Source organism: Diplotaxodon limnothrissa, linkage group LG7, assembly GCF_057381915.1.
Source record: "Diplotaxodon limnothrissa isolate DT_005_m linkage group LG7, D_limnothrissa_male_GT1.1, whole genome shotgun sequence".
NCBI lineage: Eukaryota > Metazoa > Chordata > Actinopteri > Cichliformes > Cichlidae > Diplotaxodon > Diplotaxodon limnothrissa.
In genome coordinates this window covers 66,492,652-66,507,797 of record NC_140602.1, presented here as the reverse complement: position 1 = coordinate 66,507,797, position 15,146 = coordinate 66,492,652, and the positions used below count along the sequence as shown (strand labels likewise).

Genomic DNA, 15,146 nt, shown 5'->3' with positions numbered 1-15,146 from the left:
ACTGTTTAGTTCCTTGTATGAAGTGCATCCGTCACACAATAGGCTCTGGATACGCTGTTTGCACCAAAACATTAGTGCCTGACTAACAAAACCAACTGATGCAATAAAGATTCAACTGAATTCAGAGCTGCAGACTGGCAGCGCTGAGTTCCCAAAGGACATGCATTCTTTTCCACATAATAACACTTTCTCTGTGGCGGTGGGATGCACACACAAAAAGGGACACCAATTTTTTTATTTAGTTATTAACCGAAAACTATAAACACAGAGAATGATTAAAGCAGTTAGTGCAGTGAGTGCACAGACTCCAGCGCTGTCATCTTAAAGTGCAGCTGGTGATGGCATGCTTGCTAGCTTAAAAAAATGTTTCTTCAAATGAGTGAGTTGGGCGTGGTGTAGCAGAGGAAGCTGCAGCAGACAAACTGGATTCCCAACTCGCGTCATTGTCAGAATGTCAATCATAGCTGAGCAAATACACACAGGGGCGACCGTGGGGTTAAGAGGGGGTAAAGAATGCAATCCAGCAAAGCATTACACCCTCTCGGCGTAGCCTGATGATATGCACAGCTGTCCTATGAGCAGTAAGAATGAACCCATGCAGATTTAACCCCCAGCAGGTGGTTTGTTTAGAGGATGAAAGGAGTCATACGAGGGGAAAAAATGATGGAAAACTTTGAGCTGAAACCCTTCATTGGGGTCTGTGGTTTTAAAGCTTCTGACATGTAATGAACACTTGGTTTATTGTCAACGGTTTGCAAAAAGAAAGTATTTGAATGACACAGGAGCCTGAGACTTTTTACAGCAGACTTTACTTTTAGCGGACGTTACTGGAAAATTGCTTATCAATCAAGAATTACTGGAGCAACATCTGACTCACATTAAAATGGAAATACTCCAGCTTCCTGCTTTCAGGCTGCACACAGATGCTGTATGTAAGAGCTCAGTGGACTGTACTGCACTATACACGGTTTTCTCAGCTGCTCCTTTCAACGCAGATTTAAAGTCAGAGGCAGTAATTCAGCACGCTTTGATAGTGACGTTGATATTCTGTTTGGTCTGTTTAGAACTAGTATTGATATTTGATTTTGTCTTTAAATGGAGTTGAAAATTCAGACCTGTCAGTCTATATAATGACACAGAAACGTGGTATACATTTGGATCAGTTCTCAGTTCTACCCAAAGCATTTTTTTAAATATGTAAATGGTGTGAAAAATACCTATTTCTATACTAATAACATTACATCAGTATTGTTGACCACTCTGTGATTTGTTAAGTAAAAACTGCGTAAACATCTGCTTATTAAACATGAGAAAAGGCCTCTTTGTGCAGCCGCTAGCAATTTTAAATTCGAGTAAAGAGTTTTTTATAGAGGAAAATGGTAAAATGGATTATAGAATACTTTACTTGGACGTTGGTATGTATATGTGCAGGAAACACTGAAAAAGCACACACATCAATGTCAACACCGGGTAACAGAAAAGTCATAGACATGTTTCCACCTACTTGGAATCACATAAAGACAACAATGCTGGAGCTGAAACATCAGTGAGTTAATTGATTTGGTGGCATGTTTTTAAAGGACAACTTGAGGAAATTCTGTGAGTCACGTGTCTGCTAACTAAAAATTTAAGGGTTTCAGATTGTTGGACAACTTAAAAAAGACATTTTTTAGATGTTGCAAGATTACAAGCGTCCTCTGACCTCTATGAACAAAACATCTGGAAAATGATCTGCAGATGGCTAAATAATAACACGCGTCGACACATTTTTGCCATTCTTTGTAAACTGGATGTGTTATGGTTTTCTCGTAGCACCTTTAAATTCTCTTACCTGATAGATCTGATTCAGAATTTAAATTTTTGCTCGGTAACCTTTTTTTGTCCAGTACTCTAATCTTGGTCTGTTTCTGATGTGTCCTTTTTGGAAACCCCCTCAAGCTACTGTGTACCCAGCCCAGATTGATGTTTGGCCACAGATTACTCCAGTTTTCAAAGCCTGAAATTGTGTCGTGGGAGTCGGTCAGAGGTCTTGCTGGGACAGGCAGCCCTCCTTCCCTCCAACCAAACACTCCTCCAGTGCCTTTTCATGAGACGCAAGCCAGATGCTCAGCTATTAATCATAGGCCTGTGTGATGGAGAGGGCGAGCATATGCAATGTGTATGTTTGGACTGACTGTGCTCTTTGTCAAGTAAATGTTTGTGCAGCTTCTGTGCCGTCAGTATGGGAGAAGGGAATGGAAAGTTGGCACTGTGAGGACCGAAATAGAGAGATTTATACTTCAAGGACGCACTGAGCGAGGAGGACAGAGGAAGAGTAGATAAATGGGGGGTGGGTGAGAGAGAAAGTCAGCAGGAGATGGAGAGGAAATGTTTTATTCCCTCCATCTGAAAGCTTTTCATGCTGGCAGATCAGTCTCTGACCTTTCCCCTTACAGACAGTGAATCTGCTTTATTATCTGCACTGCATCCATGTCTCTTCAGGCCATCTCAATATTGTGTTCAGTGCATGCACATGCTTTTATACATGCGTTATGTAAAGTCCTTTTTGTCATGTGTTCAGCTGGTTGTACTTAGAAAACAGTAAGATTATATAACGTTGCTTAACTTGTGCTTTTGTCCTCAGGTGAGTCTGGTCTCGGGAAATCGACTCTCATCAACTCCCTGTTCCTGACTGACCTCTACTCTAAGGACTACCCTGGCCCCTCCCACAGGATTAAAAAGACTGTTCAAGTGAGCTTTTTCAGCTTTTTGCCCAGTAAATGAATCCTATGAAGTCTAGGTCACCATTGATGACAAGATCTGTAACCTTAACTATAGATGGCACAACACCACTTTTTTATGACCGATATTATAAATTTGGATATCTGCCGATACCGTTATGAATCCGATATAGTGTATTTTTAATCAAGTTTTAAAAAAACAAAAACACTAAACCTATTCTGTTATACCTGTATGCAAAAAATATACTGCACCCAAAATATTTCATAGTTCAGCAACACTGATCAATCTAATAAACTTAAATCCTCCATCCTCCCTGTTCTGGTATTTTAAAGAGCACTTAGCAGAAATATTAAACAACCTAACTAATAGGGTTGCAAACTCCCAGCAAAAAAAATAAAAACAGGGAACCACCCTCCGCCTCGTGATGCTTTATCGGCGTAATCAACCTTAATTTAATGCACGCGTTATTTAAAAAAAATGCACAGAAATCAATTATTTTTCTACAATAATTAAATAGATTCAACATCTTTCTTCAACAGAATTGCAGACTGCACAGATGGTACCTTCCCAAAGGAAAAAGTACTATTGCTTACTAGGGTATATTAGACTTAACCGATCATTGATCAGTTTCATGATCGAAGTAGCAGCAGGAGAGGGAGGGAGAGAGGCAGTCGCTCCATATATCGGTTGTTAAGCTTAACGCTGGAATGCTTTACAAACATTCAGAGATGAACTTACACACTTGCTTTACTTCTCTCTGGGATCACTTTCTCGGAGATGAAATGCCGGGTTGGTAGCGAGGCTCCAAATGCTCAACCAGATCGCTGAGAGGTCTCACATGCCACAGCCGCTCTATCATGTGACACATACTGCTCGACGTGCTAAAGTTATGAGCGGAGTTACGCCATGTCACAAGTTTTGTGAGGTGCTTTTGTGATATTTAATGGATCGGATTACATTTTTTATTTCTCTCAGATATCCGATCCAGTAATTTAAGTTCGTATCGGACCGATACGTAATATTGGATCGGTCCATCCTTAACCTTAACCCCTGTTTCCTTTACACTTTACATCACATGTGATTTCTGGGTTTTGAATTTTGTTTTATAACTAAAGCACATTAAAACAATACTTTTTAACTAAATGTACTGTACTTCTTTTAAACACAGGGTTAGGTATAACCTAATAACCCATGGTAGTGTTAATTCTCACCCTAACCCTATATGGGTCAGACCTCAGTTGCCATCAGTTCATTTTTAGCTTCAGGTCCAGTGTAGAGATGTTTTGAGTTTTTGTTAATGGTCTCTGTACAACCCCATGTCTTCTTATAGTTGATAGTCATATAAACAAAGGCACTATATGTGCTAAGACTGTGAGATCACCATTCACCGTTTTCCTGCAAGAGTTTGATGCTTGATGTCGATTTCTTCTACGTTCTAAATTCCAGCAGCGACAGCAAATACTGGGATGAGGATTAGGAAACCATGAAATGAACAGATGTCTTACAAGAAAGTGTTGTTTCTCAAGCCAGTTTGAAGGAAAATAACCTTGTTAATGGAGACATTTTAAGTCCTCCCACAGCCGTTGCTCAAGGCATTTTGTCATTTACATTCCAGTGTCAGTGATATCTCCTAATATCTAAAAACAAATTCTTCACGTAGTACTCATTCCCTCGGAAAAATGATGATTTCTGGGTGTTAAAAGTAAGCATCAGTGTGACCACACCATATGTTAGGAGCCCCTGAAAGTAATCTCATTCATTCTGGCCAACAAAAAGTGTACTTGAGCGTGAGGGGGAAACTATTTGAATTTGGTAGTTGTTTTGGTGAGCAGTTCAAAGACCCTTGTGGAGCTCGTGGTTAGGTCTCAGTGTTTGCAAACTCGACCTCGGTGTGTGAGGCCAACCTGAACTATAAAGTGTAAAGAAAAAAAGTCAGGTACAGTTAAACTTGATGGAATGCAGGTTGAATGTTCACCTACAAAGTAAAAGTTGTGCCGTTTTGGATGATGTTGAAATTTCCTCAAGAGTTGTTGAAAAGCTCAAATCTCTAATCTGAGCTTAAACACATCCCGTATATGTAGACGTTAGACCAGTTATTAAATCCAAGAGTTGACTTTTTTTTTGCACCAGCACGTTCAAAGTCTTAACTGGTGTCTTCAGTAAAAAAAAAAAAAGAAAAACATGACAGATAAGCACAGGCACTGAAAGGGATGAAGTTTCATGTTTTCTGACAAATTAATTGAGAACATCTGGTCTGGTCATTCTGAAGGCTTTTCTTGCTCCTGCATTATCAGCCAGGTTTGTTAAAATTGACATGTTAGTAGGGATGGAAGGCTAAGAGGGGAGCAGGATTCTGCTGGGGAGGAAGAGAGTATAATGGAAAAGGAGAATGAGAATGCAGGATGGAGGAACTACGAGGCAAACAACAACGCCACTGGACCTAGTTTTGTCCTTTTATGGTAATGGCAAATTGAAGTGGAGGAGGGAGACTGTGTCTGGAGTAAAAGGGGCAAAGGAGAAGCAGTTTGGGAAAGAGGAAAAAGCAGAAGATGGAGATGTGGGACAGTGTGATGAACTAAGACGGAAAGAGATGAGATGGTGGTGGCAGGAGAAGACTGACAGAAGCAACATGGCGATGAGTGAGGAAAAGGTGGAGCTTTGTAAAACTAAAGAGCATATAAACCTCGAGGAGGGTGATGGGGTAGATGTGATGAGGGGAGAGACAAAGAAAAACAGAGGATCAGGGCTGAATTTCCCCCTTGGGTCTGAGAGGGTCAATAGCAGGGCAGGAATGTTCCCATGAAATGTAACACCCTCCCACCCCACCCTCAACCACTACTTAAAAGATGAGAATTCATCTCCACACGCCGCTTTGCACTATAATTCGATTCCCACTACCATATTACTTATGAAGTCTTAAGATTTCCATATAGGTATGTCATAGGGGAAAATTCCATATACTGGGATTAATGTGAACTTAACATTTACAACTCTAAATGGGTGGCTGGCAGCTGAGTGGGTGAGAGAGGTTAAAATGTTAATTGAGACAAGTTAACCGCCGTTTTCGCTTTACCGTCTTTGGACTTTTTTTTTTTAATCAGTGTAGGTGAACACTATTGTATCATTCCAATGTACGTTAGCTAGCACCATCTGCAGAAGAAAAAGTCCCCATGAAGTGGCAGTTGGTGTAGTTGTGTGAAGCCTTTGGTGGATGATGAAAGTGAAGACAGACAGGAAGTGCATGGGAAGGAATGAAGCAAAAGGTTGGAAAAGTCAGGATTAAAAGCAAACACAGTTGGATAGCAGATGTTTTACTTTGCCAAAGGCACAGACTCGGCAGCATTTTGGAAAATAGGGACCTGTTAACTCACAGTAAGCTAACCGTAAGCCATATATTCCAAGATGGAGAAGGCTAAGGTATCTTTATATCTGACTTTGACTCTGATAGTCGTCCTGGTCACAGAAGGTTTTGCTCTCCAAAACTCGTAACAAATGAGCACATTATGTCAAATGTTGTCTAAATGCAAGGAGGTACGCAAGTCAAGGCTGTGGATCAGGACGGGTATAGACAATCTCTGAACCAGAAAATAGATTTTTGTGCATTTACCATTAAACAATAATTATTAAACTGGACTTAAGTTGATGTTGACTTTTAGCCTTTGGCAAATTTTAATGCTTTATAATGCCAAGTTACTCATTCCTTTTTTTTAGTTCAATGCAGCATGGAGTGCAGCTAGAGATAACCAACCAAATTTATCTGGCAAAACGGAGATGACTGAGTGCCAAAGATGTCCAAATATAATCTCAAGTTAAACTTATGTCTCTGAACCTAAAATAACAATGTTGTTCCATTCAGACCGAGGTGCATAGAGGTGCCTTATGTTATAGAGCAGGGGTGGGCAATTCCAGGCCCCAGGGGCCGGTGTTCTGCAGGTTTTAGATCTCACCTTGGGTCAACACACCTGAATCACATGATTAGTTCGTTACCAGGCCTCTGGAGAACTTCAGGACATGTTGAGGAGCTAATTTAGCCATTTAAATCAGCTGTGTTGGTTCGGGGGACACATCTAAAACCTGCAGGGACACCGGCCCTCGAGGCCTGGAGTTGCCCACCCCTGTTATAGAGGAAGTAGTTTTTTGTAGGAAGTCACTGATACGTCACACCGAATTTAGTCAAGACGGTGCTATTCATAAAATATGGCAGGATGATCCAGTCACTTTTTACACTTATTAGAAAACAGACCTGAGATCTGTGAGTCCTTGGGTCAGCTCTCAGTCTCTTGAGTAAACCCATTTAAACCTCTGCATTTTATGTATGAAGTCAAAGGCAGACTCGCAGTAAGATACAGACTTCAGATCTGAAATCTGTATGTTCCAGTATCAACACTATTTTGGGTTTGCAATGCATCTATAATACATACTATAGTCTGGGAAACTGAACAAACTCTGAGATGGTTTGCTATTTCAAATTAAAGTAAGTAAAAATCTCAGTATCTACACTTCTAAATCTGTCCTGTATTCTTTACAAACTGACAATCGTTCAGTCAAAGCGCTGTGTATTTTCAGCTTCTTTTCTTTAAAGTTTGCAGACTCTTTTCATTTCCTCATTAGGTTTAAATTTCTCCACTGCATCAATTTGAAAGTCCTGTTCATTTTGTGACGTTCGATTGTACTGCACACTTGGCCTAAATTATAAATGACAGGAGCCGCTCAGGCAGCTGTGATTCTGCATCTTTGTGCAGGTCTGTTGTGATCCAGACGACGCACCAAGGCGGTGCTAAATTTACTCTGTTTTGACGAGACTGAAAACATTAAGAACCTTTTGCTTCAAGCTTTCTCTCACTCTATTGCGCTCATCATACCTCATGTGAGCCCCATGAGCGCAACGTGGGCAAGCAGGCTCTCCTCCAAGCAGCAGTTAGTGTGCATACGTTGGAAAGGAGCCGCTGTGGTCTGAGGCTGAGGGGGAGAGACCGGGTCAGAGTATTTATATTGCAGAACAATCTCCCATGTTTTGTCGCTTGCTCACATTCCCCACAGATCAGATTTCTTTTAAATGATGGTGTTGAGGCCGACGGCATTTTTGAGGTTTTCTCCCAATCTGTTTTTCTTCACAGAAACAGTGGAAATGGCAGATTTGGTTTTGAGAAGGGCTGACATGTCATGCGCAAACACTTACAATACAGACACAGATTTAACACACATGCCTGGCTGCACAATTAAGGTCAGATATGTAAAAAATATATATATATTTATGTATATATGGTCAGCTGTAAAGCCAGACAGATTATCTGAAGGTTTGTGGAAGCTAAAGAATGTTTGTGTTACAGTGAGAGGGCTGTAGTTTGACTTAAAGGGGCGATCCTAAAATAACTACATGGTCCTGTGAAACTATGCGACGAAGTGGGGGAACAGCTGGCGAGCTTCAGGAAATGGATGGATCTCTGGGACTGAATGGGAACGTATGTGACTGCAGACTATGATGAACAGTTTGCAGTGATGGCTTCACTTTTTGGCATATGTAATTAAACATTAAATTAAAATCAGCTGCATTGAGTGAACACCCAAACTCAGTGTGCATACATGGCTGTTGTGTAAAAAGGCTTTCATACAGTGACATATGCACTCATGGCATGCTAGAGTGGATGTAAAGATGGGAGAAGAAAAGTCTAAACGCCTTTATCATCTGCTGGACTCTCCAGTATGTGTAATAAATATTATTTCTATCATAAAATCACCTTTTGGCTCAGCTTAAAAATACCTCCATGCTCTATTTTTAACCATGTTTAACTATTAAGACAAATGGGAACTCTGCTGTATTTGTTTTACTTTACATTTATTGACAGGATTCACTAAGTCACATTCAGTGGCAGATCAGCTGACGTAAGTGACACACACAGCCTATTGGCAAATCGCACATTGGGTGCTCTGTTTAAGTTGGTTTAGAATGCCAACGTGTGCTGGGCAGTTGCCGAACTCTGAGCTCCCCTTTAAACTGTGCGCAAACCTTAGAGTTGCAGTTTCATTGAGGTGCTGTTTTCAATGGAACTGATACCATGCACAGTAAGGAATTTGAGTGTAGTAAAGTTCAGGCACACTTCAAGGACCAGTTTAGCTGTAATCAGCTGATCTCGATGCCAGCACATAGAAGCTGAAGGCTCAGATGGTACATTTTTACACATTCTTTTGACACTACTCTTCATGTTCAGCATGCCCACAGTTGTTGCGTATGTGCAAGCCTCTTTACAACCCATCATCACCCAGGTCCTTTCACGCCGTATCTCGCTGAACCACTGTCATAATCTGCTGTCACTGATGTCTGTTTTGTTCTGTGCTGGGTCGTGCAGCTGCTCTCATTGCCTCCATGGAAATCGAACTCTTCTTTGGAAGACAGTGGTTTTGACTTAAGTTGACACACACACACACACACACACACACACACACAGTGCTGAGAGGAAGGAAAAGAACTTCACTCGTATTGTACACACACTCAACCAGCAGATCGGTTTCGGCTGTGTGGGAGGACCTGCCCTGCAGTGTATGTAGTCCAACATGTGTGGGCAGATACATGCTGTCAAATTATATTTTGAAAGTGTGAAGTTATTGCAGCTAATGGAAACACTTTATAAATACTGTAAGGCAAGGCTGAGATCCCAAGAGTTCTGAAGGGTGTGAATGTTTGTGTTTCAGGTGGAACAGAGTAAAGTTTTGATAAAGGAGGGAGGAGTCCAACTAACCCTAACCATCGTGGACACACCAGGGTTTGGCGATGCAGTCGACAACAGCAACTGGTGAGGATTGCCCACGAAGACATGCACAATTTGATTCTACCAAGCAATCATATGCTCTTTGTTGTACAGTGCACTCTCTCTGACATCATCTTTCCATGTTCCCAGCTGGCAGCCTGTCATTAATTACATTGACAGCAAATGCGAGGACTTCCTGAATGCTGAGTCGAGGGTCAACCGCAGGTCCATGCCGGACAACAGAGTCCACTGCTGTCTATATTTTATAGCACCATCTGGACACGGGTGGGTGCTGCATAAGATGATATAATAAGATGCAGATGTAATTAAGAGACATGAAATGTTCGAAAGGTGGCAGTGATGCTGTCTGCATATAACTGGAAAGGATGTACTTGAGTGTCTGTCTGTCTCATAAAAGAGGAGCCTGCCAGCCAGTATTTGTGACCCACATACAAACCAGTTCTGCTCATGCTCAGTAGAGTTTCCTGATCTCCATCACTGAATCACTCAGAGTGGAGACTCGCAGCAGCTCCCAGGAACAGCGCTTTCAACTCAGACGTGCCATACTGTCTTACGTTAGCGTCCGTGTGTGTGCGCGCACCTCTCAGGCTTTGGCGATGGATCTAAACCTGCAGAGTTGATTGGCATGCAGTGTGTTTAAAATAACACCAATTTGTTAAATATTTCAGCAGCCCAAAGCATAAAATGTGTGAAACATGTTGCTGTCTGTGAATGTCAAAACACACTCTGACATTTTCTGATCATTTTAGCTCAGCTTTAAGTGCCTCCATGATGCACCTTAACTGCATTGAGGCAGTGACAAAGACAGGAAACCTGTCTATGAAAATAAACAGTCTTCAATCGATCATCCAGCAAAGTCGGGCTCACTTGTCAGATCAGCTGCAATTTGTGCCATCCTACATCAGCTGAAGGCTCAGCGGATTCCCTTCTAGACATCAGATGGGCAAGTCTCACATGGGTTTTTATGTTGAGGCTGCTTTACCTGTTGTTTTAGTTGTTCAGCAAGCAATTTAGAACCCAACTTCACCTCAGGACCACATTTCACATGGTTTCTGTCTAAATCAGTGTCATATTATTATCATTAATGCCAGCTCTATTCTGTGCTGGGGCCTTCCTGCTACTGTATCCTTTGGTTTTACAGTTATACAGAAGGAAGGATATGGAGGCCCCACAACACATGTTCCAGGTATAATTTACTCCCGACAGAAATGACAATCTTTCTTGAATTATGAGAAAAGCACACAAGCAGTTGAAAAGTTCATTAAATGTTAAATAAGCCGGTCTTATCTCTCCCCTTAAAGTGTAATCATGCACAAAACGGTCTGTTCAGGTATTCTGTTCCTGCTGCCTGCAACATAAAGAAAACGGTGGATGCTTTATGCTTTTCTCCTAACCATCGAGAAACAAGCATTAGTACATGGTTGAGCAAACGACAGGTCATCCTGCAACTGGAGACGCACATTTTGGTTTTCTTTGTTAAACAACTGCTGCAGTTTGTTTATCATCAATAACAGATCAGATTTTAACATGTGAATTTTACAACATAAATGGTTCTGCCACACCACAGCTTCTTGTATTCTTTGAGCAGTGTTCTAAGTTTAAAGTCAGAGACAAGTCAGTAAATTGTCCACTTCACTGAGAAGATGCATCACTTAATTACGCTTTTACTGTCACCCCAGAGGAATCTGCCTACATTTCCAGCAGACTCTTTACCACTTTTAAATGATCTGCAACAAGCTCCAGAAGGCCCGTTTCCACACTGCTGCCTCCAAAAGTCACTCACATGTGGCTGTAAAATGTGAAATCCTATAAATCCTGCTTTAGAAGTAAACTGCATACTTATTTCCAGACCTGTCCTCTCTGTGATGTTTTAGTTCCCCGGAGTAACTACAAGAGTTCTGACAGTGAGTCCAGCTTTCTGTAGACAAAGTGCCGCTCATGCTGGTTTGATTAATCGGTGTCAGTGTGTGGGAGATTTCGGATTTTGACTTCACAGGAATGCCCTTCGAGTCTCCTGCTCTAACCAGACACTCTGACTCCAGTGTTATCTGGGGCTGCCTTCACTCCAGCTCTCCTCTGGTGCAGCAGCATTATATCCAAAGCTGTCCTCACTCGCTGAGCCGCCCAGCAGCTGTTTTGCTGGCCTCTTTCATGGGACAACTAATTCAACTCAACACGCAGCAAAAAGCATTTGCAGATATATAAAGTGCTTTCATGTAGACAGTGGTAATCCATTGAGCTGGCAGAATAATAACTGTATTATAGTTTTGAATGCAATGCTAAACTTATTGTGTGCGATTCTATTTTACGTTGAATAGTTTTCCCCAGAAAGGTTAAACTACATAATGAGCCTTTAACCTGCACATTATACAGGGGGCTATTTAGTATTATACTCCATTAATTTACTATCAGTCCACTGGAACACTGATGTAGTGGGCTGACAGCTAACATTGTAAACAAACTGAGAGAGAAAAGGAAAAATTAATGATTACTGCATTCACGACAGACCCTCAATGTTTGTGATGTGATTAGGAATTTCACATAAGGTATTTCCCAGCTATATTTTGGAAAGGGGGCCTCAGAAGGATCAAGGTTATGGACTCTGTAGCATGAGGAGTGGATTCTAATGGTCACCTTGAATGCATTTCTACTGTGGTAGCCTGGAAGCATTTGGCTTCTCTATTTTAATCTGACTTCTATTGTATGTCATGTACATTGTACAAGAACTATTACAACAGTGTTTATATTGTATACTTAAATGTAAAATGACAACAAAGTAGACTCTGAAGCCATCGCAGTGTTTGTTTTGTTGTCCTCATGAGAGGATTGTATTGGACTCTGTTGTTCCGGTCAGTTGTTGGCAGTACTGAGTAGTGGACTTGCTTTCTAAGTAAGTGTTTTCTGGTGTTGCTCACTGAGGAAGAGTAGAGGCTGCAGCAGAGAGGACAAGTGCACATCCTTTAGGATTTTGGCTGAAAATTTGTCCAACATCTCTAACACAAGTCACTGCACCGGCAACTGAGAGTGTCGAGGACGGTCGCCATTTTGAATTTACATTCAGAAAATGGCAAAAAAACAAGAAAATCTTCCACTCCAACAGCTGATAATACAAATGTGGTTTGTTCTGTTAGGACTGACTGTGTGCCCGCACAGCTTGGCATTCAGAGGTGAAGACCCTGTGGCTCCCTGACAGTCACTTGCTGTGGGCTACATGTATTGTACAGTTTTGTGTGGCCCTCTGCTGGTGACCCACTGAACTGCTCTGAACTAAAGAGGCACACTGTGGTATTTTCTTTAGATTCAGTCTTGTGAGTTGATTCCTCATTCATGTGGTGAGTCACGCAGCCAAATACAGCTGCTGACCCACTTAAAATAATGTAATGCTATTCAACCACAGCTTCATGAACTGACACATCAGCCCCAATGAACTGTATATAATTTACAGGGAGTGCAGAATTATTAGGCAAGTTGTATTTTTGAGGAATAATTTTATTATTGAACAACAACCATGTTCTCAATGAACCCAAAAAACTCATTAATATCAAAGCTGAATGTTTTTGGAAGTAGTTTTTAGTTTTTAGTTTTAGCTATTTTAGGGGGATATCTGTGTGTGCAGGTGACTATTACTGTGCATAATTATTAGGCAACTTAACAAAAAACCATTCTATCTCCCTCGGGAATTTTCTGCCGTTTACATCTGCGCTGTTTACATTCCACCAGAATTCTAATGCTAAGCTAGCGTTAGCACAATTGAGCAGCAGCATCAATAACAGCCTGGTAGCACACCCGGACAGTGTCTTTATTGCGGCTGGGGATTTTAACCACGCGGACCTGAAATCTGTACTTCACAATTTCCACCGTAATGTGAAGTGTGCTACCAGAGGAGATAGAACGTTGGACCAGGTGTACACCAACATGGCGAATGCGTACAGAGCCCAGGCTTATCCCCACCTGGGTCTGTCAGACCATCTCTCCCTTCTGCTACACCCAATATACACACAAAAGATCAAGAGCACTGGGATTACAACCAAAACCGTGAGAACATGGCCGCAGGATGCTATTCCGATGCTTCAGGACTGTTTCCACTGCACAGACTGGGATGTATTCAAGGTGCAGGACACTGACAATCGTGTCGCATTGGACAGTTACACCTCCACTGTCTTGGACTACATCTGTTTCTGTGTGGACAATGTTACAACTTGGAAACGATTCCGTGTGTTCCCTAATAATCCACCCTGGATGATACACGGAGTTCAACAACTTATTCGAACAAGGAACAACGCTTTCAAATCCGGGGACCAGGAGGCATACAGTGCTGCCAGGGCCAACCTGAGAAGAGGCATCAAGACTGCCAAGCAGCAGCACAGGAGGCGTATCGAGGCCAGGTTTGAGAACAACACAAACCCAAGGCAGGTCTGGGAGGGCATCAGGGCTATCACGGACTACAAAAGAAGAACACCATCACCCTCAGCCGACAGTTCTACTCTGGCTGAGGATCTAAATCTCTTTTATGCCCGTTTTGACAGGGAGAACACCGACCCTGTCCTGTCCCCTCTCCCCTCAACCGACCCTGCTCCGGTCCTGAGCACTCATGAGCTGAGGCGTGTGTTCCGGAGCATTAACACCAGGAAGGCGGCCGGGCCGGATGGAGTGCTGGGCCGGGTGCTAAAAGACTGTGCTGCGGACCTGGCGGACGTCTTCACCTCTATATATAACACCTCGTTGTCCTGTTCACTGGTACCATCATGTTTCAAAGCAGCAACCATCGTTCCCATCCCAAAACAGTCAAATGTCACATGTCTGAACGATTTCAGACCTGTGGCACTCACCCCCATTCCCGCCAAATGCCTGGAGAGACTGGTCATTAAACACATCAGAGCTGCTTTTCCACCATCCCTGGACTCGCACCAGTTTGCATACAGGGAGAACCGGTCAACCGAGGATGCGATCGCCACAGTGCTGCACACATTACTGAAGCACTTGGAACACAGGAACACCTATGCACGGCTCCTCTTTGTAGACTACAGCTCGGCTTTTAATACCATCCGGCCATACAAACTCCGTCCCAAACTCCACCAACTGGGACTTAACTCCTCTCTGTGCAACTGGATTGTGGACTTCCTCACTAACCGTAGACAGAGTGTCAGAGTGGGTAAGAACACCTCTTCCACCCTTGTGGTCAACACCGGTGCCCCTCAGGGGTGTGTTCTGAGCCCTCTGCTATACACTCTCTTCACTCATGACTGTATTTCCTCCTGCGCGTCCAATCTCATTGTTAAGTTTGCAGATGACACTACAGTGCTCGGACTTATATCCAACAATGATGAGACAAACTATAGGACAGAGGTGCAACAACTAGAGTCATGGTGCCACGACAATAACTTGGTCTTAAACACCAAAAAGACCAAGGAGATCATTGTAGATTTCCGGAAGAGGGGTCATAACAACCATCTGCCTCTCTTCATTGGCAGTGAGGCGGTGGAGAGGGTGAGCAGTTTTAAATTCTTGGGGGTAACTGTGACCGAGGACCTGTCCTGGGGCAACCATATCACCTCAGTTGTACGGAAGGCCCAACAGCGCCTCTACTACCTGAGGAGACTGCGGAGCGCACACATTCCCAGATCTCTGATGTTGAACTTCTACAACTGTGCCATCAGC

The 15,146-nt window shown here is 42.5% G+C and overlaps 1 protein-coding gene across 2 annotated transcripts in view; it reads left to right on the top strand.

The window, feature by feature from the left end:
• LOC146629606 (septin-7-like) overlaps positions 1-15,146 on the top strand; it is a 68,725-nt gene that overhangs the window by 34,186 nt on the left and 19,393 nt on the right. For both annotated transcript variants that reach the window (XM_085360160.1, XM_085360159.1), the window contains exons 3-5: positions 2,624-2,730; positions 9,412-9,512; positions 9,618-9,752. In XM_085360160.1, the coding sequence (XP_085216286.1) occupies positions 2,624-2,730; positions 9,412-9,512; positions 9,618-9,752 (343 nt within the window). The remainder of the gene's footprint in view (positions 1-2,623; positions 2,731-9,411; positions 9,513-9,617; positions 9,753-15,146) is intronic.